At 40.5% G+C, this 27,795-nt stretch overlaps 1 protein-coding gene across 2 annotated transcripts; it reads right to left on the bottom strand.

The window, feature by feature from the left end:
* Positions 1-116: 116 nt before the first annotated feature.
* On the bottom strand, positions 117-27,269 carry LOC149313509 (filensin-like). Of its 2 annotated transcripts, XM_089519224.1 has the most exons (9): positions 26,899-27,269; positions 25,194-25,254; positions 12,047-12,142; positions 9,733-9,825; positions 8,426-8,533; positions 4,549-4,769; positions 3,392-3,480; positions 382-1,057; positions 117-324 (listed from the first exon to the last, which is right to left on the bottom strand). In XM_089519224.1, the coding sequence occupies exons 1-9, from the start codon at positions 27,267-27,269 to the stop codon at positions 117-119; spliced, it is 1,923 nt and encodes a 640-aa protein (XP_089375350.1). The 2 variants fall into 2 exon arrangements, with proteins under 2 accessions (XP_089375350.1, XP_089375349.1); XM_089519223.1 differs by having other exon boundaries at positions 117-1,057.
* Positions 27,270-27,795: the final 526 nt, after the last annotated feature.

Genomic DNA, 27,795 nt, shown 5'->3' with positions numbered 1-27,795 from the left:
TCTACAGACCTCAAACCACTCACTCTGGAAGAGTTCCATCAAGCTTACTGGTGTAAGTTTAGGGTCACAGCTTTAGTGACTGTAAACTGGACAAATTGTAAGTCTAAAAATGCATGTTAAGAGCTCTTGTCGTCCATCTTCTTCTTACTGCTCTTCTCAATCATGGTTTCCACAATCATAGCTGTTTCTTCATATGTCTGCATTTTGTCATCTGAGAATTTCTCAATGGATTCCATCACTTCTACCTTTTCATAACTCAAGATACTTTGTGGACTCAGGCATCCATATTCTTTGCTGACATAAACCCCTGCCTCATTTCGGTCACTCACACCAGCTGAGGGAACTGGTTCAATCTCCTCAATGCTTGGCTCCCTTGTGGACTCTTCACCTTTTTCTTCAGGCTTTTCCAGCTGTTCAGCTACATCTTCCTTTTCTTTGCTTTCTGTTCTGCTTTCCTGTTCCATATCTTCCTGTATCTTGGGCCCCTCTGGTGTTTCATAGGCTTCAAGTTTATTGTTATCATGGTCAAGTGGCTCAGGTAACTCTGCTATGGGTTCTACACCTTTTTCACTTATCATCGTTTCTTTGCTGTCAGAAACTGTGATCTTACCTGTAGAATGAATGGATGAAGAGCGGAAAGAGGGTTCCTCATAGCTGCCCTCTCCTGAGACAAGGACATAACGCCCTTTAGTATAGAATTCACTTTTGGCTTCTGGTCGCTGGTAGCATCTGATTCTTCCTCTGACTATATTGCACAGTTTATCAAAAGCTTTGCTTATCTGTGCCCCATCAGGAACATCCTCTACAGCTCTTTCTTGCTCTGTTTCTTCTTCATCATCAACATCATGCCCATGTTCTCCTGTTACTATTAGCCCCTCATGTTTGAAATCCTGCTGATCATGATCAAAGCCTTCCCGAGGTCGCTCATACATTTTTTCGGATGGTCCACCATTGGTGAGGTCTCTAGGTATGATCTCCTTTCGCCTTGATATTTTCTTGGGCAAACTTCTTTGCCTTAGCTTTGCACTAGCAATGTCTTGTATGACCAGTGTAATGTCTGTAGCAAATAAAATAAGAGGAAAACAAACATGAAAACAACATGTGACCAAGGGAAGGTGAGAGGCATAATATTTAGCCATCAGCTCAGACAGTATTACTATAATTTGCCAAAGTAGTATAGAAAGATAAGTAGGAATCCTCTAGTATCTTTGAGACTATGACGCAGGACAGACCGCCAAGAAACACTGGTCTGCTGGTGCCCGTTTTTGCTCCTCAGGGATGGCGCAGCCCCCAAATGGCATGCTGCCACTGCAGAGCAAAAAGAACCTGGAATTTCCAGGTTCTTTGTGTGACGGCGCAGTGATGTTGCGAGTATGCAATTGGTGCACTCGTACTGTGCAGATGCCATGCGGATGCTGTGCGGACCCCATGCGGACCCCGTGCAGCGCTTACATCACAATGGTAGCACCCGTGTACATGGGGCACCACCATTGTGAGACCACCTCCACACAGTAGGGTTGCGGGGTGTGCAGTCACTCCACCCCCAGGCAACCCTACTACGTGTCCAGGCTGGTGCAAAGCACCAGTCTGGATCAGGCCTAAGTGAGGAAAAGACATATCTAGCAAAAGCTTTCAAAGATTCCATCCCACTTCATCTATGCTTCTGAATATTGTTAAAGTGGTATTAAGTATTTGTTGAAAGAAAGGCTGTTACAGAGAAGAAGAGATAGATCGAAGACACACTGTAGAAATAATCCAGTTTGAGACAGCTTTAACTGCACTGGCTCCATGTTTGTGAATTCTGGGAACTGTAGTTTTGTGAGACATTTAGCCTCGGGGCGGGCATAATAAAGTACAATTCCCAGGAATCCCTAGCACTGAGCCAGGGCAGTTAAAGTGGTCTCAGACTGGATTATTTCTGTACTGTGTTTTGGACAATAGATCTCTTGTTTTATAGATTCAAAATGGACACAATGGAAAAGATATTAGAATTAGAAAATGGAAAAAGACTCTAAATTTGACTCTTTGCTGGGTGGCACTCTCCTCTAAACCACATTATATTGGACTGCAACTCCTATTGCCCCTAGCTAGCACAGCCAATGTTCAGGGATGAAGGGAGTTGCACCCCAACAACAACTAGAGATAGTTGAGGCTAGAGATTCCAGTGTCAGGGGTTGGTGACCCTGCTGAATTTTAAAGGTAGTATCAAATCTGCTGAGTCAATTGAGAAGATAGGATTCAGCAAATTTGATAGCTCCTTTAAAATTCAGGCTAAAATCCAGAGTGTATTTTCACAAAGGAGCCCTTGCCTACCCTGGCTTGAGGACCACTATTGCCCTCCTCTGATTCTTGGTTTTAGGGACATATAGGCTTTGCCTGTGCTTCTTGGCATTTTACATCATTTTTTAATTCTTATTTTTTTCAGATGAAAACTGGCCATTTGAAATAGGTATTCCATTTACACTTTCTTTACCCGACTCCAGAAGGCAATGGGCATTTAAATAGTTAAAAGTCTCTGGCGAGGGTGGAAAGAGGCAAATTATTTTTTGGCTCCTTTGCATTGGCAGGAAGGGCAGGCAGGGCTGGAGCTCTCCCAGTGTCATCTCTCCCATTCCTCCCCTCTCCCAGTTATTAACACTTTCTGCCCTTATTAAACCTACTGAAACACTGCTTTTCAAGGAAAAATATGTTTGATTTTTTTCCAACACACACATACACAAACCACGTTATGACTGGGTGGACAGGGATCAATGACCATCTGTCCACCCCACTGTTCTATGGCTCAGAAGGCAATGGGGAAGGAGAGGAGAGAGAACACCAATGAAGGCTTTACATGGTTTCTTGTTCTGAGAGAAAGGGTAAATACTACATTTTTGATCAAAAACTTATTTAACACCAAGATCATACGACACCAATGGGAATAAGTGCCAAGGGATGTGGAAATGATCATGCGCCTCACTTTGACTGATAGCCAAAAACAACACCAGTAGGAATAGGTGACAACCCAAGCAGAAGTGCTTATGTCCTCCCTTTTGACTGACAGCCAAAAAAAATGAAATAATGTGCAGCGTCCAGTTACATGTGGGTGCAGATAATTTTCAGACACTTCCTTTATTCACACCCTTTTAAAGGTGCGAAAATCTGTATCAGTCGACATAACCCACTTACATGTAGACCAGCCTTTAACCCAATGCCAAGGTAGTTTGCTTTGATTCCCTATCACTTAAAATCTTTCTTTTTCCTTGTAATAATAGCTGCTACCCATACAGCAAAACATTAACTGAGCCCGTAAGCTCTGCATATCGGTTGTAGCTAGGCACTATACCAGCTTAGTCATGGACTCATCTCACATATGTTAATCTTTTGGTCCAAAAGACCTAAGGTGATTTACCTCTCCCTCTCAGGGCTGGAGGCTGTGAGGAGGATCTGTAAGTCGGTGTAAAGAGCGTTACAGGGGTTCCAATAATGGCAGAATTCAACCTAATGGAGAAAGAAAGAGAGGAGAAATTTCTACTAAAATAATACTTGAATCAAGAATAATTTTTTAAAACCTTCAATGTTTGCCGTGCCAAGTCAATAATATACCCTCCAACATTTCACAGATGAAAACCAGGACACATGTGGCCAAGCAACACCTGAGTGTGGTCAAAATGGTAAGAGTTATTAATGAGGAACAATAGACAGGCTAGGAGAAGTAACTGCAGTTTGCTTTCGCCTGAACCTACTGGGAAAGGCAAGATATCACAACTGCAGTTGGAACTTTTTAAATGCACCTATTTAACATAGTAAAAAGAGTGCTACACTACATTAGTGATAATGAATGGTCAGCATCCTGTGAGTGACATAAGCAAGCATAATTCCACCTTACACTTGCATTTTTAAACTTTCTTAGTCATCACAGAGCTTGATATTCCCTTCTTCCTGCTGAAACAACCTAAGCTCCACCCTGGACCTATTGTGTCACTTCAAGAGTGGCCATTTCAGTGCTGGTGAGGATCGGAGGTGATGTCTGCTGATGTTCTCATAGTCTTGACGTGCCACACGTTAGCAGTCAATGAATATGTTGGCTTAGTTTGAGGAATATAGTGCTTCCTAAACTTTGTATAGTGGTTTGAGCATTGGACTGTGGCTATAGGGATCAGGGTCCAAATCCTTACTCAGCCATTAGATGACCTTGGGCAAGTCACACACTCTCAGCCTCAGAGGAAGGAAATGGCAAACCCACTCTGAAAAATCTTGCCAAAAAAAACCCACAATAAGTTCACCTTAGGGTCACCATAAGTCAGAAACTACTTGAAGGCACACAACCACCACCACAACAACAGAAATCTGTTGAGATTGGGCAGCCTGCCATTGTGATTTTGGTGGCAGTTTATATTTTATTATCAACATAGGTCCAAGTTGAGGTGAAACCCTTTTCCAAAAAGAGTCTTGCTTAATACCGATTCATACAAAGCAATATGCTATATGCCTCTCACTCCATTTGTGTGCATATTAAACTGGCTCCTTAAAAGCACATCAGTATTTGAAACCTTGCAGCAGCATTACCTGCTGTCTTCATTTTCAATTATACGTTTGTAGCGCTCTAGTTCATTCTCCAGGGACTGCTTATAAATGGAGAGCTGACGGCAGTCATTGGTGTATTTTTCCAGGGTCCTCTCTGCATCTTCTATGCCCTTCCTCAGAGTATCAATCTGTTCATTGTACAACTGGACCTCATCCTCATAGCTCTCCTGGGTGCTCTTGATAGCCTGCTCCAGCATTGTTGTCTATGGAACAAACACAGATAAAAGAAGTTGATTTTTCTTCTGTCTGATTCCTTGACAGTCCAACTGTCACATCCATACATGGTGATAGGAAATATGATGGCTTATACGATTTTAACTTTAGTGACCAGTTGTACATTTTTACTCTTCAGGAGCTTCACCAGTTCTTTCACAGCTGCCCTCCCCATTTCTAACCTTCTTATTTCTTGACTGTAGTCATCACTCCAATCTATATTTGATCCTAGGTACAAGAATTCTTTAACTATTTCAATTTCCTCATTGTCTAGTTTGAATTTATGTATCTCTTCTGTGGTCATAATTTTTGTTTTCTTTATGTTCAGCATTAATCCTTCCTTTGCACTTTCATTTTTAACCTCCCTTAGTTATCATTCCAAGTCTGTCTTCTGCCATTATTATAGTATCATCCGTGTACCTTAGGTTGTTGTTGTTCTCTCATATCTCCCCTTCTCCTTCTTCTGATTCTAGCTCTGCTTTTCTTAAGAGATTTTTGGCATCATAGGGAATGCATAGCGATAGTGAAAGACCCTTGATCTAGAATTATCAGGCAGCGGCCACTTTGAGCAACAGGACTCTGTTTCCTGGTGATTTGGATGCAGCTGACTGACATTTGCCACTCCTGCTTGTAAGAGATCTGACAGTCAGAAGCAATATCTCTGACATAAATCCTCCTTCCACTGAAGATTGCTTGTGGGAAGGAGGTGAAAATGCCAGCCAGCTTCATCTTGATCAACAGGAAAACAGACATTTGGCAGTTCGGTTAAATCTGGATTGGGAGAATTGGACTAAGAGATGCTACTTAACTACATAACTAAGATACTGTAGTTACATAGCTGAGATAAGTAGCTGATCTAGAATCATAACCTGAGTGAATACAGGATGACAATTTGTCTAGAAGAAATAGTGAAAAACCAAGCCAATTTCCAATTATTTTGTTGATTAATAAGGGTAACTAAACTTCTGACTGAAATAGTGGTTGGTTAACTTGTGTGTGTGTGTGTGTGTATTTGTATAGGGTTCTTTGGTCAAGGCTATCATGTTTGTTTTTCAATGGCTCAATTACCAAACTGCTGCTCCCTCTATCTTATTATTACATGTGCTGATATGTGTTTTTATCCTGTTGCTTCTCAAATTTTACTTGTATTTTATGGCACATTCTATTATGCTCTCTTTTTTGTTGTTAAGCTGCTGGAGTGCTGGTTTGCAGAAAAGCAGCACATTCAATTTTTAAATAAATAAAGGGTTTTATATCCAACTGCTAGTCCCAACCAGAGGAGACCATTAAATAAGTGGAAGTATAGGTGGGACTAGCAATTGGATGTAGACCATTAATATTCTCTCTCTCTCTCTCTCTCTCTCTCTCTCTCTCTCTCTCTCTCTCTGTGTGTGTGTGTGTGTGTGTGTGTTTATGCCTGGAAAATATCTCACCACAACAAAATGTATAAGCTTTTTTTTTCCCTATGGTGCATATTTTCTTTTACTTGTGAGTGAAAAATCAATATGGATTTTGAATACAGCAGAGCTCAACCCAATATATTTCCTTTATGGAAGTTATTTTGAGAGAGAAAATATTAGGTTTAAATCCTATGATCTTGCAAAAGAAAATTCTTGGCTAAATAATGTTCCTGTGGAATACAAATTGACCACCAGGTGGCACTCACTCACTTGGCAATAACTTATTAAATTATTTCTTCTGATTCTCCAGAATCCTAACTGCTGAAAGGTTCAATGGGCATCACCCAGACAGCCCTGAAGACTACAAGTGTACCCTTAATTTCACTTTTGGAAAAAAATAAAATAAATGCCTCCTTAGAACTTTGGGGGTATACACTCAAAGTACCAAGTCGAATACTGTACTAGGGCTGGCTATATAGGAACATACCCCTGACATAAAAGATACCCATGGCTCTAACAACTCCAACTAGTTTTTGGCTATGAAAATGAAAGAAGAGGAGGAACATTTAAATAGGGGAAAGCCTTAGAAGGGTAAAAATGTTCCAATGAAGCAACAAAAAAGCTTCTGATTTTGTCTCATCCCCATGCAGCCTTCCCAGGGTAAAAGCAGTAGGGAGTGGCTATAGATTCATCATGCAAAAAAGAGGAAACAGAGCACCCAAAATTTGTGTGTGTGTGTGTGTGTGTGTCTGGGGGGGGGGTGTTAGACAAAGCTGTGTGGGGAAGGTGAGGAAGGTGAGAATCCATGGCTGATTCTTCAAAAACATCCTTTGCCTCTCCAGCCTCTCTCAGATTGGGAGAAAGGTGAGAAGACAGCTGCACCTCTTTCTGCCCCAGTGAAAAGGAACTGAGAGTCCTTCCTCATCAGGGAGAAGCTTCTCCCTTTGCACCCAGTCACTTTGGGAGCAGCAATTGAGCAGTGACTGAGAAGCCTCTCATCCTTGCTGACCTTTGCTGCAAGGCCAGCATGGGTGAGAGGCTTCTTGGTCACTACTCAGCTTGTTGCTCAGTGGCTGTTCCCAGGGTGACTGAGTGCAAAGGGAGCAGCGACTTAGCAGCCAACCCAAGCAAGAGGCTTCTTAGTCCCATTCATTGGCTCTACTGCCTCAAGGAAACTACTACCTCATGGAACTTTTAATGCACTGCTTGGAGCATTCTGAGGACTTCTTGCATGAAAAGGTGAGGTGTGATTAGCCAGCTCCACTGGGAACCACAATCTCAGTACACCTGGAGTGTTTTAAGTGGCAATTCCTGAAGCAGTCTTCTTGACTGCTATTCAGTTGCTTCTCGGGAGAGAGACAGAGAGACCCACCCAGTTCCAGTTCTGGTCCAATGACTTTAATTTGGGTCATGGCCACTGTAGGAATGTGTTTCACAGACAGGTTAACCACAGGGACATGAAGACCTATGTTTTCTTTGGGTATTTAGGGGCTCGACAGATGGGCAGGCTGGAAGTGCCTATTTTTGCTCCTGAGGGAGCCCGCAGCAACCAAACCACGCGGGCTCTCTCCGCACCAAAGACAACCCAGTAAATGTAGGTTGTCTTTGGCGTGTGTGGATGCCGCCATCAGTGCACTGTGGTGCATCAATGATGCAAGTGCAGCATCCTGACATGCGGATGCTGTGCCATGCTTGCATCATCATGGCACCAGGATGGCACCGCCGCTGCATCCTAGGGCTCACAAGCATGCAGTCGCTGCGCACTCCCAAGCCCTAATTTTGACCCGTGGACGGCGCTTCCCACCCATCTGTACCGGGCCGTATTCAGGCACTTCAGTCTTATACTTCATTTTGTGTTTGCCATCTGGCATCATATGTAGCCACATACAGCCTTGGGTCACATACTGGGAGAAACTAGGATTTTATTCTAGTTATTCTGTTTCTCATATGTAGATTTTCATCCCCTTTAGCAAAAAACTTGACTCTGGTGTCTGTTTTCTTTCTCATTTACGGTGAATATACTTCAGTCTCTGAACATTTTTTCACTGAATTCAATGCATTTTCCAATAGGCTTGTCCATTAAAGGTCAGGATCAAATGCTTGAAATAAATTGATTAAACCCTTATTTAGAGATCGTTCTTGCTTGGAAACACAACCGTGCTTGAATTTCACAGTCCCCAAATGCTAATCTGCAAACAGATAGAGTTATCAGTCTACTCACAGCAATATTTATGAAAAAAGAATACCTCTGTCTGCAGTTTCATTTTCTGAGCCTGGAGCTGGCAAAGGACACTCTTATATTCTTCTAACTGGCCCTGCAGAATGGGTATCTTTCTCTCTGTTATCAGTCTTTCCTAAGATCAAAACACAAGGAGGGGTAGGGTGCAAGAATTTGATTGCATGCAAGTACCATTAGAGATTTGATTAAGTGCTCAAAACATTTCCCCAAGGGAAAAATTCTTGACAAAATCAATTTTCTGTCAAATTACTATCAAGTGTTTTTAGCAGGAACACTATAGAAGCCCTGCTGTTTCATAAATTTTACTTGACTGGAAAAGAAGCATGATTGGGTGAGATGATGAAGTGTAAATGCCTGTTGAGGTACTTTTATGTGCAAACAAGCAGTGTTTACTGGAATCCAGTCTGCAGCTCTTTGGAAATTAAACTAAAGAAGGTTCATTCTGTCCAGCGCCATACTTTGAAACATGAACCTGCTGCAAATAAAAACTCAGAAAAGTTATGTTTTGGGACTATAAGTCTCTCTCAGCCAACATGACCAATAACCATCTCTTTTTTGGAGAACCTGAAAGAGGATTTGTACGTTTGATAATTTTTATGCATTTGAAAAATTTCCGTTTTCGTCACTGGTTCATCTTCATAGCTTTCTTTACCACTTTCTTCAAGGTAAATGAGCTTTACTTTGGTGAAGGGATAGCAGATGGTAAGAAAAGACCGTGTCCACTTCAAATTGTAGCCACTCTGATTTAAACTGAGGTGCTCATACATGTAATACGGTATGAATACAATGATTCAAATTAACCAAAGCCCCTAGGTATACACATCTCTGGGATCTGTGTTTGGAACAGGGTTGCCAGATACAAGTAGCTGTGTATTTAGAAATATGTTTTCACATCTTTGCAAGAAATAAAAAAATAGTGTCAACGTACAGAGAAATATTTGTTTGCCATATCATATGTACACTATATGTCATTCACTCAAGACCCCCTGCTGGAACTGGAACACACATAGCTGAAAAGAGTTAACAACTTGCCAAGGCAGGAGGTATCATTTACTTGCATGAAAGTATCACAGTAAAGAGGAAATCCTTCCCATTTCATGCTTCTACAGGACAGCAGCTCACTCTTGTGGTGCTACCTTAGGCAGTTTCCATAAGGACTGCGAGAAGACAACTAGTATCAGTGCCATCCTCCAAGCAATGATTTGCTAAAAGGTCATTCTTTTTTCCCCTGCTTCCAAAAGTACTTAAGAACTAAATCCTTTGGAATTTTTTGGTTACTCTGATGTATAAACCCCAATGAAATGAAATTCTTACCTCACTAGCTCCAGTTGCAAGTGTGGACACCCGGGGGACTGTTTGCACAATCTGTTGTAAAATGCCGACGTATGTCTGAATTTCCATGAGGTTCTGCAGTCAAGAGAAATTATTCAAATTTGAAAATATCACAGCAAAAAATCAAGGAACAGTACTCCTGTGTGGCTACTTTTCCCCTCTCTCCTCCTCATGAAATTTATAGGAAGAAAGTATTTTTTGCTAGCATGCCAGATATGGATATTTCCCAAACATAACAGTGCATCTACAGACAAAAAAAAAAGAGTCTGCTCAAAGTAGAGTGACAGGTAAACAGGGATCCCACCTCTTTAATATTTAAGCATAAGGAGATATGTGATATATTCAAAGGGAGTTCTGAAAAGTTGTCATCACTTAAAAAAATGGTCTCTTCTGCATAATTGTGAAGTTACAGTAGTCATTGATAGAAGGAGTCCAGTATTATGAGAAAAGTACAGCCCACTTTACCCTTCTCTCTCAGTTTCTAGATGGGAGGAATCATTTGTCTTACTTTCCATAAATGTCCATTTCCATTTATTCTTTTTGGCTACTCTCATACATAAACCCAATGAACAGGAGTAGAAAAATAATAATCTTCTCCTGACAATGATGTTACATGTTGTGTTGAATGTTGGCACTGTTATGTTTAGACTTCTTGAACAATCATCAGTGTGTTTACAGTCAGCTTATAGGCCTTTGCAAAAGGTCCTGCAGAGCTGGATAGAAACAGAAACAAGTCAAATGTGCAACAAAATACCACAGTATAGTAGAGATGGAAGGGATATTCCACAATATTTTGAAAATGGTCAAAAATATGTTTCTCAAATGTTGGGAAACCCTGATGTGGAGAATCCTGGACTGATAAGAATCATCATTGTTCAGGACGTATTATGTACAAAATTTGCATGTGATCGTTGTGTGTGTGCTGAAAACAGTATGTTCTGTGCAGGAACTATTATTTCTGCTGTTTCCTATGCAGAAAATGTTGTTTTATGTGTAAAAAAACATCCTTATGTGAATTTGCACAGAATCAATTTCCACTATATGAAGAAACATTTTCTTCAAAAATATTAATTTTTGCAGAGAAAATTCTATTTTCTGCACAAAAAATGTGAACTTTGCATAAAATAAGATCTGAACTGCAAATAGTGTTTGAAAACTGTAGTTTTCAAAGATGTTCTTGCAGTGGTAAGAAAATGGCTAAATTCCCTTTGAGAATAAATTAGTGAAGAATTGCATCCCTCCTTCCTGTTTGGGGTTCCAGTCAGTTGTGCCCTGCTCTAAGATACTCCTTTCTGAAACCCCTTCCATTCATTGAATATCATATGTACTGAGTGCAGTTAATCTAAAAGACTATGGGCCAAGACCGACAGGCAGGAAAACACCACCTCGTTTTGCTGCGTAGTGTTTCTGCAGCAACCAAATGGTGAAGCGGCTCCTTTTTGTGACATCGTAAGAGCTACATTGCATCCCTTATGATGCCGCTTCCTGGAAGAGATGTGTGGCCACTCAGATGCCCACACATTATCAACACGTCCCCCCTGTGTGGGCAGTGCCACACAATAGTGGCGCCAGCTGCACATAGTAGGGCTCGGGACCGTGCGATTGGTGCATAGTCCCGATCCCTACTATCGCCACTAGGACACCGCTACCTGGAGGTCTGAATTGGCCCTATATCTTGCAACAGGAGCTGCCTGAATTTTAAGTTCCTCACAGGAGTACTTCTTCTCACTGCCAATACCCTCATAAGCATATTTGGTGAGTACATGGGAGTCTTCTCAGTGGCCTTTCCCAGATGATAGAATTCCCTCTCATGGGAGGCTAGGCTGGCTTCTTCCATGCTCTGTTTCTCCTGGGAAATGGCAGACCTTTCCAATTACTCAGGACTTTGGGTGATAATTGTCTTTGAACTGGGGTGTGTTATATTTTTATCATTGGTGCAGTACATATCGCCCCTTCAGGGGTGGCCTGCACCTGCCCCTTTTCTTGCTGGGTTAGGGGCAGGGCAGCCGCACTGGCAGCCCAGAGGCCCCAATCTGGCACTTTTTGGGACCGTGGAGAAGCGGCAAAATGTACCATGAACTTCAATCTGCCTCTGAAGGAACCCTGAATTGCAGGGGACGGAAATTCAAGATAGGCTTGGATTCACCTGCCTAAGGTCACTTGTGAACCAGTCAGTTAAAGGCAAATTGTATCTGTTGCTAAAGCAATAAAATGGTATATTCTGACTCCACAAGTTATCCTGGGAAGGAATACTAAATGTAACAGAAAAGGCCTACTGTTAGTTCTTGGCAATTACCTTCTTGTATCTGTCCTTTGTGGCATTAACATCATCTTGCAAGAACTGCACTTCAACCTGTAGTTCCAAATTACGCAACAGGGCTTCATCAGCTTCCTGTAACAAAAAAGAAACTGCTGTTTCTTTTCACCCAAGTCCCTTTGTATATAAAAACATTTTTTAAGCTAAATCACTTGTCTTGAATGTTACTGTTAAGACGTGACATCTCCTGGAATCCTGAAGAGCCATTCTGAAGATGACTAATACCTCGGCAGTCTCCATGTTGTTTCCATTGACTTGGACAAAAAGACCAAGAAGTATCTTCAAAGTAGTTTTCCTGGAATCTTCTTACCTACTTTTATCTTCATTTTTATCCTCTGAGTGAAGCTGTAAGTCTAAATAATTGCTATGCAACATGTTAATTTTTATGGAACTGAAGACCAGCAATGCTGCAGACCAAAAGAAGAAGCAGTAAGTTAGGATACAGTCTTACAATATGAAGTCCACTCCACTGAATAAATTGGAGTGAGTACGGAATTGCATTGTAGTTATGTAGCTCCATGTCTTTTCATTTTCACATGACATCGCAATTAAAGAGGACTTATCCTAGCAATAACCAGGTAATAACCAGCAACAAATAATTCACGGGGGAATCCTGTGAATGATTTGTTCCTGGTTATTGCTGAGATAAGTCCTCTTTCATCGCGAAGTGTGTGAAAATCTTCCCGCAATCCCATGACTTTCCCAGGATAATGACAGTTTAAACCCCCGACCCCCCCCCCCCCCCGCCATGTAATAAACTCCTCAGACACAAAGCTTACTTTTTAATAGTGACATGAACAGGAATGTACCAAACCTGTTGCAGAATGCCACCAGGGTAGCCTGCTCAGATTTTCAGGAGTATGATGTGCCTCCAAACCTAGAGCAAGCTTAGTGTTCATTCTAAGCTTTCCCTCTACTGCACAAAAAGCAAAAAGCAGAAATACAGTACCCAAAAACATCCTTGATTTATTCAGCACCACATATTATCCATACAGTTCACCATAAAAAGTGTCCTGGGTGCATCTGCACTGCAGAAATAATACAGTTTGACAACACTTTAAATGATGTGGCTCCATCCTATGGAATCCTGGGATTTGTAGATTTACCTGGTCTTTTGCCATCTCTGGCAAAGAGTTCTTGTGCCCCCAAATGTGGAAATACTAGGGTCCTGTGGGATGGAGCCATGGCAGTTTAGGGCTCCAGTGGCGCAATCGGTTAGCACGTGGTACTTATACATCAGTACACATCAAGGTACTGCATTTGAGCCTCACCTGCAGCACATGTCTTTTCCAGTGGGGTCCCATAGGGCTCCGTCCTGGGCCCAGTGCCGTTCAACATCTTTATCAATGACTTGGATGACAGAATTGGGGAAATACTTATCAAATTTGCAGATGACACCAAATTAGGAGGAGTAGCTAATACCCCTGAGGACAGGATCAAACTTCAGAATGACCTTAATAGATTAGAAAGCTGGGCCAAAGCTAGCAAAATTAATTTCAACACAGAGAAATGTAAGATACTGCACTTAGGGCAGAAAAATGAAATGCACAGATTTAGGATGGGAGACACCTGGCTGAATGAAACTACGTGTGAAAGGGATCTGGGAGTCCAACTAGACCACAAATTGAACATGAGTCAACAGTGCGATGTGGCAGTTAACAAGGCCAATGCAATTTTAGGCTGCATCAATAGAAGTATAGTGTCTAGATCAAGGGAAGTAATAGTCCCACTCTACTCTGCTCTAGTCAGGCCCCACCTGGAATATTGTGTCCAGTTCTGGAAATCACAATTTTAAAAGGATGTTGAGAAATTGGAGTGTGTCCAAAGGAGGGCGACTAAAATGGTGAAGGGTCTGGAAACCATGCCCTATGAGGAATGCCTTAGGGAGCTGGGGATGTTTAGCCTGGAGAAAAGAAGGTTAAGAGGTGATATGATAGCCCTGTTTAAATATTTGATGTCACATTGAGGAGGGAGCAAGCTAGTTTTCTGCTGCTCCAGAGACTAGGACCCAGAGCAATGGATGCAAGCTACAGGAAAAGAGATTCCACCTCAACATTAGGAGGAACTTCCTGACAGTAAAGGCTGTTCAACAGTGGAACACACTCCTTTGGAGTGCAGTGGAGTATCCTTCCTTGGAAGTCTTTAAACAGAGGCTGGATGGCCATCTGCCGGGGGTGCTTTGATTGTGATTTCCTGCATGGCAGGGGGTTGGACTGGATGGCCCTTGTGGTCTCTTCCAACTCTATGATTCTATGATTCTATGGTTTCAAACTGTATTATTTCTACAGTGTTGATGCAAAGAGAACCACACAGAGACATTGACTACTGAGACATTGGTACTATTCATGATCTGTGATGGCACTATGGGATTGAACCAGATTTGACAACATTTATGTAATGATAAAAATGATTGCACAATCTGATAATGAAAAGCAGGACTTTCTAGGCAGCATCAAACTCTGTTACCACGTTGCAAACTGAATTCTGGCTGCAGCTGACAATGCCAGGAAACCATTGCAGAATCATCAAACCACAGAGCTAAAGAACACATGACTAAAGCACTTTGGAGAGATGGACATTCAACCTCTCTTTAATGATCTCCAAAGGAGAGTCCACTGCCCTCCAAGCCAGTCTATTGCATGGCTGAACAACCCTTAGTTCCAAGAAGTTATTCCTAATGTTTAGTTAGCATTACTTTTCTTGTGATTTGAATGCATTGGTTCATTTTCTAGTCACTGAAGTAGCAGAAAACAAGCTGGCTCCATCTTCTATATAATATCTCTTTAGGTATTTTAAAAAACGTATCATATTACCTTTCAGTTTTCTCTTTATCAAGCTACACATACCCAGTTCCCTGAAAATAGTATTATGCACTTAGTTACTTTAGTTTTTTAGATGATAGATAGATAGACAGACAGACAGACAGATGATAGATAGGTGTGGGGGTGTGTCCCCTTGCCTTTTCCACAGTACTTAGATATAAACATTTATGGTTGGGGTTAAACAGTCACATTCCAGTAGAAGGCATGTGATGATCAGCTATTCAGTGAGAAATGTTTTTGTGAAAGACACCAAATAAGCTAATCCAAAGATTTGCTGTGCTACTGAAAATTGTGTAGATGCTTGCACTTTCCATTATATCATAGAATGCAGGACTGGTCAGGTCTGCTGATGCACAAATAAAAATAATAATAAAAACCAAAGCATGGACTTTTATTGTGCGCCTACTTATCTACACCGTGAGCAAATAAGATTCAATAATGCAGACCACAGCTGGAATTTTCTATGTCTGCAGTGAGCCTTTTCCGCAACTCTTCACTGTTCTTTACAATTTCCATTTGAGAGGTGAATCAGAAGCACAACAACAATATTATTAATACATACCCTTCAACATTTCGCAGATGTAAACCATGGTATGTGTGGCCAAGCAACATCAGAGTATTGTCAAGATGAAAGAAATTATTAGTGATGAAGAACAGATAAGCTAGGAGAGGCTACAGCAGTTTGCTTTTGTCAGGGCCTATTGGAAAGGGCAAAATTTCAGCTCCCTCCTCTCCTCTCCATACTCAGAAGTTAACTGAGTGCAAACTCCTTTTTCACTTTGAACCCACTTTGCAGTAACTGAGGACAAAACGAAAATATGAGAGGAGGAGAAATAAACTGGGACATTTTAAAAGCAAGTGAAAATTTGTAACAACAGAAGTTTAGTCACGATTGTCCCTGCCAAATCAGGACAGCTAGACAGCAAGGTTCAAAACACTGTGCGGAAATAATCCAGTTTGAGACCATTTTAATTGCCCTGGTTCAGTGCTCTGACATAAGGCTAAATGTCTCACAAAACTACAGTTCCCAGAATTCTCTAACAGTGAGCCAAGGCAGTTAAAGCAGTCTCAAACTAGATTATTTCTGCAGTGTGTTTTGAGCCTAGGTTAGTACCCTGATGCCTATAGGTAGAAGGGAAAGAAACAGATACCCCTGATTAGTGCATATTTGCTAAATAAAGAGCACTAGGTTTGTGCTTTTAAGTCAAATTCGGTTGGCTGGTGGCATTCAGCACTCATGACATATCTGGATAGTTTATGTTGTTTCTCATATGCCAGGGTGGGAATTGTATGGCTTTCCAGATGATTGTGAACTACATTCCTCACTATTAGCTCCTAACTACTGGAAATTACTGGGAGCCATCCAACAACATCTGACAGGCTACTCAACTTCCCACCCATATGACACACCAACAGTCTAGACCAGTAAGAGGAAGTCATATACCAGTGCAAGATTCTCTCACAGCTAATTCATTTGTAGATTCACATCTGGCAGTGCACCCCCACCCACACTTCAATGTGTTATAGTGGACCACACTGGAATATTTAACTTCTGGTCAACATTCAGCTATGAAAATGCACCATGCTGCTCACCAGACTCCACATGACTTTGGGCCACTTGTTCTATTGTAGCCTGACTAACCTCACAGTGGTGTTGTGAAGGCAAGGTGAGGAGGAGCAGGAGAACTATAGTTGCTGCCTTGAATATTATTCAGGATCCATTGATCTAGCACAAGGATGGACAACCTTTTGGTCCAACCTCTATGTTGTCTTTAATCCACTGTTGACTGCACCACTCACTTGCTGGAGCAAAGTCAAATTCACTTAAAATAAACATTTAAACAAGTCATGTGGGGTCTGGTGAGCAGCATGGTGTATCGGTTTGTGTTTTAGACTAGGACACTAGGAGGTGATCATTTGAACCCCTGCGCATCCATGGAAACCCACTCGGTGACCCTGAGCAAGTCATACTCTGTCAGTCTTAGAGGAAAGCAATGGCAAACACCCTTTGAACTAATTCTAGGTTTGTGTTAGGGTCGCCATAAGTCAGAAATGACTTGAAGGCACACAACAATGCCAAGAGGTGAGGTCTACACACCTTGTTTTAGAGGCGCATCGTGCATCCAAGAGCTCTAAAGAATCCCAGCTCTTTGAAGGAGGTCCTTTGGTGCACCTCACCTTTGTGCAAAAACAAAGGAATATTTTCCACCCAACCTGCTGTACAATTGTTTCTGTGTCATCTCCTCCACCCGCATTCCCAGCCCTAGATGGTAACTTCATCAGTGATTAATTAGCAATGTTTTTTCCTCTAAACAAGAAAAACAAGGCAAGAAAGCCCAATAGGTTTGCAAAACTGTTGATTAATGCTTTCCCATGTTGATAAACCCTGTTTTCTTAAACTATTCATGTTTGTCTCTTAGGAATGCATGAGCCTGGTCAAAACACTCAGAAAGAAAATTGCCAAGGAACAAACAATTTTCATCTTTCTGGTAGTTTGTTGCACTATCGGCTCTTTGTCTCCAGGTTATTATTACACTCATCTGAAGGTGATAGGTGCAAGGAAATTGTATCTCAGTGCACATGACCTGGCCACTTAAACTGTGAAAATGCCCCAGTCTTGAATACTGGTGAAATAAATGATGTATCCCATTTAAATGGTTAGGTCATGAAGAATTGTAAAATACTGTATATACATACATATACTACCACCACATAAACAATATAATAAATAGGTCTGTACACAGGCACCTGATCACTTGAATCATATCCTGATCTGATTTGAATTGATTCTGACTCAAATTGTCCTGATCCAAATTTCAGTTTAAGAATCCAACTGGCCATGCCTCCCATTCATTTCTTGTGAGAAAATGAGAGGGCTTCCAACCACTACATATGGTGGTTTTATTTAAGTGGGTCTATGTGCTTCTTTTACCAAACACAGAGTGCTGTGTCTACATCTTTCTTGACTTTTGTGAGCTTAATGGGAGCCTATTAATGTGAGCCCACTGAAATCATAGCTAATTTAGAACAACAGGGGCCAAACAGACAGCCCTTTTACTCCACTGTCTGGGTGGCTTCAGGATGCGACATTTTGATGCCACACATCCAAAAGCCACCCTGACCATTTACACACAGGCAGCTTCATGACACTCTGGCTGCATGGCGTTTATACACCGCATGCCACTGGAGAATCATGAAGCCAGCTTTGGAAAAGCCAGCTTTTGCCATTCCTTTTTGAGCCAGCTTCAAGGTGGATTTGGGCCAGGCATGTGGTTGTCATGGCCTCAATCCATCTTCAGAAGGGGCAGCTTCAAGCTGCCTCTTCAGGGCTATCTGTTCTGACCCTATCTTCAGACCTGGTGATTTAAATGAGTTTGCTCTAAATCGAAGTCTCAACCTGAAGTGATAATTTCACATTTTAAAAAAAAGATTAATTATGACAAGTTCTTAAGCCCAGCTCAATGTGCTTTCAGTTCTAGCAAATGGATGCAATCCTTATGACCAGCTCCAGAGATGAAGGAAGAACTAGAATCTAGAATCAGAACTTGAATCTCAGACTAAGAAATTCCTTCTCTGGAGAGGCTAAGATCACTTCCTCTTTGCAGACTTTACGGTTGCAGGTGAAAACTTTTCTGTTCCAACAAGTTTTTAGGAACTGACTTTAAGGAGCTTTCACAGTGTGCTGTTCTGTTTATTTTTGTCTTTCCCCTTTTTAATTATTTGTTTCAAATTTTTTCAACTCTACAAATCACTTTATTCATTTTAATCATTTTTTGCTTATTTATATATGTATACAAAGTTATCCTTATTCTTTTTATATTTTGTGAATTGCCTCAATTCCCAGCTGTGGAAAAGGCAAGATAGATGGTGAAGGTGATAGATATGTGCCACATGAAATGATAATATATGGTTCCTAGATTCTTGGATAAAATCTAGACCATTGATGATTCAAAATTCCAGTCAGTGGCACCAGGCACCCTTTCACACTAAACAGCTGTAGCACAATGACTCCACTTTAACTGTCATAGCTGCATCCTATGAAAACATGGGATTTCAAGTTTAGGTATGATAATTTAGAATACTGAGCCAGACAGCTCCTGTAGTTTCTCACCAAACTACAGACTCCAGGATTCCACAGAACACAGCCATGGCATTTTAAGTGGAATAATAGTGCTATAGTAGGCATATAATTTTAGCAATGACCCACTTACGGTGAAGATACAAAAATGTCATTTATACTTGTAAAATGTATAACACCTTGCATGATTAAAAAATATAAGTAAAAATCCTTCACAAGTGGGAACAGCATTAATAAGTTATCTACAGCTGTCATTAATCCCACTCATAAGTACCTGGCAATAACAGTCCAGATGGTCCACTAAAGCTTGAAACTCTCTTTCACATAGCTCTCTGAGTGGAGGAACTAAAATTCTAAAAACTAAATTTAAGAACACATTCAACACAGTTAACACTTGGGCATCTGAAGCATAAATAAGTAGTCTAACACAAACTTGAATAAATCTAATAAATTAACCTACACACTCATATCAAGTTTCATAGTGGTTTATCCCAATCCCTAAGTGCAAACACATTGCAAAATCTGAAGGCAAGATATCAGTATCTGCTTCATCTGGAGCTGCACCACTGGTCCATCATGCTCAGTACTGGCTGTGATATGCATGAATGCCTATATCTTTTATTGGGCCCTGTTTGCCACTACAGATATCCCTTCCCCTTATTTACTGTTTTATGTCTTGGTTTGTTGTTGTTGTTGTTGTTGTTGTTGTTGTTTTGAATTAAAGGTATTTTTGAAGTATTTGTTTAAAATGTAAAGAATGGAGTCTAATAGTCATGTAGTCCACATATGTAGGGTTACTTCCTGGCTGCAACCTGTCTCTTGCTATGTATCCTAGGATTCAAAGGCAGCTATAGGTTTCGGTCATTGGATGTGGGGCAACTGCTAAATGAAACAGTAGATTATTTAGGGGCTATACAGATGGTTCCTAAGGGGTGGCAAGATGCCATCCCTTTCCTTGCCAGATCAGGGCTGCAGCAACTGCATGCCATGGCCCCGATGTGGCCTTTCTGTGGTGCAAAAATGAGCTGCAAAAAGTGCAGAAGATGTGGCATGATGCTGCCTGCTGTCTGATCAGACGGGCAGCATGAGGGTGGCATGGGAGCAGCGTCTGGGTGGCTGGTGTGCAGACACCATGCCCCCACTCTGCTCTGAGACCAACTCTTTATGCCAGTTTGTCAAGGCCCTTAGTCACTTCAAGACTGCCACTCCCCTCCATCTTTTCCCTGCTTCACAGCTTCCTCAAATGTTTTTCTCACAATCCCCGATTCCTTTGCTCTGCTCACAGTCTCCATAGGATGCCTCTGACTCAAGGACCCAATCCTACCACATGTCAACAGGATCAAAAAAGCTTTGAACTATAGGCAGAATGTTCTTGCAAACTCTGGATATTATTATATGAGCCCTGTTCTCACAGCATCAGTTTAAACAAAAACAAATAGAAACATACAAGGTTCAGAGCAATCAATATTTCACATCTTTGTAATTGCACAACTGGGTCTGCTGCTGCCCCCATGTTCTCTTTCTGACCCCACTTTAAACCCACCTCCCTATTCAACATGCCTTTGAATTATTATTTTTTAATTTTAATTTTATTTATTTATGAAGCTCTGCTACTATGGTGTAAGTTTCTTTAAAAAGAGAAATAGAAAAATATATAAAGACAATCAGGCTGCTTGGGAATAGCAAGGAGGAAGGGGAAGAAGGGGAGAGGAGGAGACTGTGACACCACATGACTGCCAATACCAGAACTGTCCTGGCAGTGATGTTTCATTCCTGGGGACTAGCACAATTGGGAGGTCATTGATGGGTTGTTGTCCAAGCAAGAGTAAAGATTGACATATGTGCCTGTGTGTACATAGAAAGACAGATATATACCTCTCACCTTTAGGCACTTTATGTATCTGTTAAAGTAGGTTGTCAGCTACAAAAAGCTTACAGCACACAAAATAGTGTTTTTGAAAAACTACACACTATCCACAACAGGTGGAGATCAAGATCTGGATCTATAATGTTTCACTTCCCCTGGTCTTTCCCTCACACCTTTTATGAAAGAAGGTGTTGTAACTTTTATGCTTTGGCTTTGAAAATAAATATTTTCACATTTGAATGCAAGTTCATTGTTCAGAGCCTGGTGCCTGTATAAGCAGTTACATTTTTTGTACGCTGTACAACAGGAAACACAGCCACCAGAAGAACACTTATATGCACATGTACAGAGCAAACGTTCTGTGATCTTCCTTTCACATACTCATTATGTTGTCCTTTATGAGAGCCTGTGCAACCTTTGCATTGATTTTTCATTTGGACGGCTCAGACCTTTTCTAAAAGAGAGAAAGATAGAAGAAGAAGAAAATTGCAGATGGGTCCTAAAACCAAATGCATTTGCGTAATGTTATTTATTCAGGCTGATCTATGAATGTTCTCAAGCAACCACTTTCAGCTAATGGGGATGGCATTAACTGCTTGATATTTACAGTTTGTGACATGTCACCTTATGTCAGACGAAAGTGTTTGTTTCCATGATTGAATTACATTTGAGAGCAAAGGAGCCATTAGTCACCACAGCCGCTTGCCCAGTAATCAATTCATTATGTTGCTTTTCTCCTTTCTTTTCTCACCTGCAAACCACAACACCCCCATCACACTGTCTGTGGCTTTGTTTCTGGCAGTGACACATACAAATGACATACAAGAGCATCCCATTAAAAAGACAACCAATAAATATAATATTTGTAACAGTTGTGAAAAATTTTAAAAAATGGAAATATATACAGAATTAAATAGAATGTCACACATAGAATATGAAAAATAACATACAATGTAGCCAAATGCAACAATACATTTAAAAAGATTTCGCTATATGTTGCTATTTGTTTGTCATATATGCATTGTTACCTTTGGCTATGTTGTTTCTCATATTATATATGTGATAAATTTTCACTTCTCTATTTTTCATAACTGTTATAAATATTGGTTGTCTTGTTTATGTGATGACCTTTTATGTCCTTTGCTTTTCAACCTGAGACCCTGCCCTTTTATTGTCGGTTGTCTAACAGCAACAATTCTTATACATGAGAAGGGGCTAGGAATGAGGATTCAGAACAGAGGTAGCAAAATGTGGAAGAATGGATTTTGTTATCATGACCAAAGTGTCAATATGGAAAGTACTGTGATCTGTGGACTGCTTCTTTCAAAATAGAGCAACTTAGAAATACTCCAGAGCTTATTTTACAAGCGGCAAACCCACCCCCCCCCAAGGAACCGACCCAATTCCCTTGACTCCTTCCATTCTTTTCTGGTCAAAACATTGTTCCCAAACTGCCTAAATTTGCTCAAACTGCGACAAAACAAGATGGTTTCTGTAGGTTCATCCCACTACTCTCATCCCAACAACCCTTCACATGTGTGTGTGTGTGTGTGTGTGTGTGTGTGTGTATGCATGTGTGTATCTCAATGTGATATATATATATATATACATATACATATATATATATATATACACACATATATATATGCATGTGTGTATCTCAATGTGATATATATACAGTACATACACACACACACACACACACACACACACACACACACACATATATATATATATATATATATATATATGCATGCATGCATGCCAAAATGAGAACTGGGGATAATAGTACCACTCCTAGTTCAGGTGCAACACATCCCTTTGGCCTGCAGTAAGTGCATGGGGGTGAAAACTGGGGTCCACTCTGGCACAGTTGCTACCCCTAATATTATTTAGACATTTTTATTATAAAGTAAAAATTGAGAATGCTCATATTTATAGAATAATTGGTTTACCAATGCAAGACTATTTCGGGTTTTTTGGATGGAGACTGTTAATAAGCTAATTATCACTATATGAACTTTTTGCATTTCCTTTTCCTTTCATCTCACTATGCAACAAGAAGCCTTTCTCCTTGCAGTTCAGCATAAAGCCCTGTGCACCTCAGGGCGAATTAAAGTCCTAAAAGTTTATGCCATAATGAATCTGACAATCTTCTCTGAAGTGCCAGAGGATTCTTCATTGTAGTTGTGGTTCAGTTACCTCTCTGGAAAAGAAACCCAGCATGGTCTGTTTCATGTCAGAGGAAAGTCATCTCTCTGAAGATGCCAGCCACTGATGCTGGCGAAATGTGAGCAAGAAACTTTTCTGGAACATGGCCACATAGCCCGAAAAACCCACAAAAAACTATCATCTCCTGCACTTTCTCCATTTATTCATTTTAAAAAACAACAACACATGTTTAGTCCCTCTTCCATGTTCTACCCTACAGATGTGGCTTGCACCACAACACCAGGAGATAGAGAATGTCCCTCAGAAAATAAACTTTTAATCTCACACAAGTGAACAAATCCAAAACTTTCAGAACCATACCTGCTAGTACAGCTAATACTTAAGATGCGGATTAGTTTAGCTTGAGCTGGTTTCCCATAATTTGATCCCTTTTTCTCTGTGTGTTTCATGTAATCCAAAGCACTACTATAACTGAAATTATCAAAAAATTGGAAGGGACCTATCATTCTACCTGTCTCTTCAACAGTGCAATTCTAAACATGTCTGCTCAGAAGCAAGCCCCATGGAGTTGAATGGGGCTTGCCTCCTGGTAAGCATACCTATGACTGAAGTTTAAGTTGCTCTTCCCTTCTGTCTTCTCCTTTGTTCTTATCTTACTAAGAGCAAATCATGAAGTATTGTCAAGGAATAATGATAATATGAGTAATAATAAATCATACTAGAATAGGGAATCTTATGCAAAATGAAGGAGAGACAAGAGTGAAAAGAATGAACAAACCTTTCAAAGCTTAGAAAATATTCCAGAATACATTCTGTGCTCTTTAAAAGGCATTTTGAATTGGAACACAAAATTGTATTTTGCCCTTTTAAAAATGCAGCATTCATCTGTTTAGTTGAACAACAATCATATATAGATTATGTCTATTTTATATATATGGACTGTAAAAATGAGGCCGCAAAATTGATTTTCCTGCTGTTGCTAGATGCTCTCTCAAGTGGTAAAAGATCTGCTTTTCATTGAATATGATTGCCCTCAACTGTCTATCTTGCATTTAGAGTGCTTTGTTTGAGATTTGTTATTAAAAAATAAAACCAGATACATATCTCTGATGAAATTCCATTATGAGAGTTAAAGTATGTTAATTGTTAATATATTAAAATATATTAAAGTGCTAATTGAGGAGAATATGTATTGCCTTTAGTGTCTGGTTTGACCCTTAGTCTGGATAGCTCTCTCTGTGTATTTGTATGTGTGAACATTTATTTTGTGTTATATCAAGCTCCTCTAAAAATTAAGAAATGATGAGATATGGAAACCTGAAATATGAAATTAATAACTATAACACCAATCAAAGTGTAGGGGAATCTGCTTTGTGTTCTGCCATTTAATGGGAAACGAACTTTAAACTAAAACACTAACAGTGGGTTAAAAATGAAGCCAAAGGTTTAGCCATCAACATTGAACTTAGAAAGATCTATTTTTTTAACACATGAAAGTACAGAGATCAGCTATTAAATTTTAATTTCACACATTCTTTAAAGATTAAAAATGATATATTCTCCATAGATGTCAATTGCTTTTTAAAGTGATGCACCATAAAGCCTGTTCCTCCTCTCATAGACAGCCTTTCCCTCCGAGAAAGCATAATTTAAATTTTCACTTCAAAGAACTCATTCTCAAAGTTTCAATATATCTCTTCTTGATCTTGGAAAGTAGCTTTCTTCAGAAGAGTCAGCGCTGCTGGGAAGACGCAAAGTGTATCCGGTCCGTAGGCAGGCAATCCCCGTACATTATTTCAGAGGCTATGTTTGACTTACAGATTTTGCTCACATTCATATTCTGTGTACCCTTTTCTTTTTATTGAATCTTTAGACAGCTAGTCCAGAACACACTCATTCAGGGGTTGTGGGTGCGCCTGAGCACAAATACATAATACTTTTCCAGATATCACTCATTTGGTTTAGAAATGCTTTTTCATGGCATTGTTTCAGACATGGAAAATTTCAGTTCCCCACAATCCAAGATAACGTGTCTATTGCAAAAGGGGAATTGCAGCATGTGATTGCACAAATGGCACTGACACCTCTACTGGATAGTGCCAGTGACATCACACTCACAAGCGGCAGTAGGGGGAAAGATATGGAAACCATAGAAAAACAATTTTGCATTTGATATTATTAGCTCACCTTATTAAGCTGCTCAAGAGTAGTTTTCAGCATCTGCTGATACTCACATTCATATCTATATCTACAAAGAAGAGCAACAAACAAACAAACAAACAAAACCAAGCATAAATTATTATATATATCGACCTTTTGGCTAATCAAGTGTGTGTGTGTGTGGCCAAAATTAGCTCAGGCAGCATATAATTGTGGATGTTATGGTCCAGAAACAGTGCTACAATACTTGGAAATAGTGCCATTGAATCAGGGCAGGTTGAAACAGGGCTATAATGAGAGAGGAAAGTTAAGAGCATCCCAGTTGCACTGGGGCTGGATACTGAAGTTGGATTTTCACCAAGGGTTTGGACAAACAGACTGACTGATCATTAGCCTGTCCTTGGCTGGCAGCTTAAATTTTAATCAGCGGGTGCTTCTACTGTTTTATATGTTGTTGTTGTTGTTGTTGTTGTCTTCAGTGTGCATTTTGGTGGCATCATAATCAAAATGGACACTGAAGAATACCGAAAGCTGGGAAAAGGATTTAAACGATAAATGAATAAATATTATTTTCATTTTTTTCTTTTTAATTTTTTTTCTTTTTATTTTATTGAAAAGCTAAAAAAAAATCACATATATATTTACATTTCCACATTACAATATTATCACATTACTTCACTTCCACCACCACCCTTTCCCTCACATATCATTCTTTACCATCTAGATGTCTCTTACACACATCTTCTCACATAACTTATTCAGCTCTCTTCTTTGTTCCTCCTTAGTTATCTATTCCCTAGAACCATCTCGGTCTTTCTATTTCTTATCATATGCTGAGAAATATTTCATCTTTGAGAGTGTACAGCTGATTAATTTTTCCCCTCCCCTAAGCATATCTTTCCATTTACATTTTCTAACGTAGGCCTGTTACAGACAGCCAAAATAAAGCTGCTTCGAGTCACAGTGGAGGTATGGTGTTTCAATGATGCATGCGTCCTAAGAGTCCAGGAGTCGCACTAAAGCCACGCTCCAGCCCTAAGGACTGGAGCGTGGCTTTGGTGTGGCTTCTGGACTCTTAAGGACGCATGCATCATTGAAACACCATACCTCCACTGTGACTCGAAGCAGCTTTATTTTGGCTGTCTGTAACAGGCCATAATAACATCCATACGTCAACCTTATATCTATATTTTCTCTTTATGCTAGTTGCCTTATATTTTCATCTAAATCTAAAACATGCAAACTTACTTTTACCTTAGATTTCCTTTGCCAAAAACGCACAGCATTACGAACACCACCTATCCCCACAACAACATCAAAGAGGCACAATTTAATGCACAAACTTATTTAATGCACTTTATCTAGGAGATATGCATTTTATTAGGTATTTTGTAAACACCCTTGGGGGCCTCCCTGTGTTGCACTGTCTCTCTTTCAGAGAAAGATTTGAAAGACGACAGCCAAGTTACTTGGAGTTTAACTTTTATTTCATTCTAAAGATGAAGTAGGCAATGTATGTAGGCCCACATGCTGTCCCATCAATTTTGTGACACCCCCAGTTCCTACTAAATTGCCCTGTCACCTGCTGAAAGTGGCCCACCCCATTCTAAATGCACTATGTAGATCACTTTGGACAACTATCCTGAATCAAACACCATGGCCTTTGACAATGGAAAAGTAATATGCCTGAGTTTGGAACAATGAATATCGCTCTCACTTCCAGACAACTTACTTGTTACGGAACTCATCCAGCATGCGCTGGGCATCTTTCTCCTCCCGCTCCAGTTTGGATCTCTCAGTGCCCAGTTCACGGACACGCTGGCGATTGAGATCAATTTGGGCAGCAAAAGCATCTTCTAACCCAGTCAGCTCCTCCATGCGTTGGAACGTCTCGAGCTGCTTGCGGAAGATGGCATTGCGTTGCTCGAGCACCCGTGCACGATTGATGTAGTTGGCAAAGCGTTCATTGAGGTCCTGCAGGTTTTCCAGGCCTTGGGCTTGAGCAAGGCTGCCAAATTCTGGTGATTCTGGAAGCTCCTCATAAGCATCTGACCTTTCAAACTTCTCCTTGCGAACTTCACGTAAGTAGCTGCTCCTGTACATGGCTGTGTTTGAAGAGTGCGAGTGCACAAAAATGTCTTTTGCTCAAATCTTTCTCTGTCCAGGTTTTATATGAAATATTTCTTGGATTTGGAACAAAGGTGGAAGGGAATGTTCTCAGCTCTCCCGCTGCATCCTAAATAACTCACTTACTTCACCATTTTATGATTCCAAGCCCCAGCTGCTAGGGAGAGAAACTAAATAAAATGAAATGGCCCCACCTCCTTATTTGTGGGGGGGTTGTTTGTATTTGGTTCTGTCAGCATTTTTGCATTCTTTGTCTCTCATTGCTTTCATGTGTAGATCCACTAAAGCAAAGGGAGACAGAATTGTCCTGCTTTTGACAGGTGGATTAGAAGGGGAGAGAAAGGCAGAAAACAAAAGGAATGTGGCTTTAGAGGTTGGATCCAAGCATTCCATTATTTTGTCTATGAGCCTATCTCTGTCACAGGTTTCTTTCATTGGGATGTCACGTTTGACTTGTGGTTGGTGTGATTTAGGTTCTCTTTTATTTCCAAAAGGTTTTATG

Source organism: Sceloporus occidentalis, unplaced genomic scaffold (assembly GCF_023333645.1).
Source record: "Sceloporus occidentalis isolate IW3139 unplaced genomic scaffold, rSceOcc1.0.p SCAF_4, whole genome shotgun sequence".
Taxonomy (NCBI): Eukaryota; Metazoa; Chordata; class Lepidosauria; order Squamata; family Phrynosomatidae; genus Sceloporus; species Sceloporus occidentalis.
Note: the sequence above shows the minus strand (reverse complement) of the source record. Positions and strands in the feature narration are given on the sequence as shown.